At 42.0% G+C, this 1,682-nt stretch overlaps 1 protein-coding gene across 15 annotated transcripts in view; it reads left to right on the top strand.

Annotated features, from left to right (window-relative positions):
- Window positions 1-1,682, top strand: part of nedd4l (NEDD4 like E3 ubiquitin protein ligase) — a 47,549-nt gene that overhangs the window by 35,775 nt on the left and 10,092 nt on the right. For all 15 annotated transcript variants that reach the window (XM_032539862.1, XM_032539861.1, XM_032539865.1 and 12 more), the window contains 2 exons: window positions 966-1,020; window positions 1,608-1,666. In XM_032539862.1, the coding sequence (XP_032395753.1) occupies window positions 966-1,020; window positions 1,608-1,666 (114 nt within the window). The remainder of the gene's footprint in view (window positions 1-965; window positions 1,021-1,607; window positions 1,667-1,682) is intronic.

Raw genomic sequence — 1,682 nt, 5'->3', positions numbered from 1 at the left:
TCTCTCTCTCTCTCTCTCTCTTTGTATCTTTTCTCTTTCTCTCTCATGACCGGCATGGATGGGCTGTACCTTTCCCTTCCTTTTTATCATAAGTATTTTACCCCACTTCCTGCACCACCACTGCTATGATTAACATTTGGAGCTCCTGACCATTCTCCTGGGATCCCTCTGACTGCCCCATGTCTGTGTACCTGTGTCAGTGTCTGAGGCACAGATAGACGAGTCGGAAAAGTGGATTGAGGCAAGGCGCACCGGACATATGTTAGTGAGGGAATGAGAATGAACAAGAAGCACTGAAGGAGGAGAACCGAGTTGAACAAAGGGGGAAGAGGGAGGGAGAGACAGGAGCTATACATGTTAGAGGAAGGAACTGGCTGTATGCTGCATGTGTTATCAACATTTCAATCTGGTCTCTCCTCTCATGCAGTAGCAGCATACTTAAACACACATACTGTTGGGTTCACCCTGTTTGACTCATTGTCAGACTCGGTCCCTTTTCCCACCCCTTCCTCTCAATCTACTGTTTTGCGTGTGTGTGCGCGTGTGTGTGTGTGTCTCTCTCTGTTTGTGTCTCTCTCTGTGTGTGTGTGTGTGTCTCTGTGGCACTGTACCGAGTGGTCACCGTGTCAGTGGTGGTGTACTGGTTTGAACCAGTAGTGGTTATTAACCTTTTATGTTGTGGTCCTATCCCTGCCTTGCTGACGTCTCAGACCTTGACTCAAATAGGAGAAAAATCCTTTCAGTTCCTTTTGTGATGTTTGATTGAGCTTGGCTCGTCCGCAGTGCCGGGCTGTCAGTGTTTGGACCATTTGCTACTCAGTCAAATTCAATCAAGCATAAAATAAAAAAAGGACAAAAAAATGGATGGATTTTAATTTACTATTTGAGCATGGCCTGTTCTTAACAGTACTGTCTAATGGTGAATTAGCTTTTTCTTACTCTTCTTCTTTTTTTGTTCCTTCTAGCCTGGATGGGAAGAAAGAATTCATTCAGATGGACGCACCTTCTACATTGACCACAGTAAGATGACTCCATCCTACCACTTTCTGTGTCTTCCATGCTTGCATTTGGTCATGTGCGTCATACTTAATCTGTCTTTCTCTTAAGTTACTTTATACAGTGTGTAGTGGTTGCACGGCAGCCACAGATTTTTCAGTGTCCAGGACCGCAAATCACCTCATCCATTATAGCAGAAACTCAATGGACAGGTCATGTTGTTGAAAAAGTATTGTATGATGGCCTTTAAATTAAAGTTGTATGGTCATAAGAGTGTTAAAGAGGGCATGCAACTAACTATTTTCAGTACTGATTAATCTGTTGATAATTTCTTGAGTAATTCTAATTAATTGAGCAATTTGGGAAGGAAATTGTAAAAAATAACCCTTTACATTTCCCAGAGTCAAATGTGACCTCTTCAAAGAGAAAAATAGAACACCAGTAGAAAACCAGCAAATGTTTAAGGTTTTTGCCTAGTGAACTAAATTAATAATCAATTCTTAAAAATCTTGGTGATTTATTATCAGTCAAATGACACTAGTTTCCCCTAAAGTCTTGGTGAACCCTTTTATTACCTAAAGACCTTGTGCTATTTTTTTTGTTTTATCCAGATACAAAGAACACACAGTGGGAGGACCCTCGTCTCCAGAGTCCGGCTATCACGGGACCTGTGAGTAGGCAATCCC

Source organism: Etheostoma spectabile, chromosome 16 (assembly GCF_008692095.1).
Source record: "Etheostoma spectabile isolate EspeVRDwgs_2016 chromosome 16, UIUC_Espe_1.0, whole genome shotgun sequence".
Taxonomy (NCBI): Eukaryota; Metazoa; Chordata; class Actinopteri; order Perciformes; family Percidae; genus Etheostoma; species Etheostoma spectabile.
The sequence above is the reverse complement of the archived record's forward strand: the minus strand, read 5'-3'. Positions and strand labels throughout refer to the sequence as shown.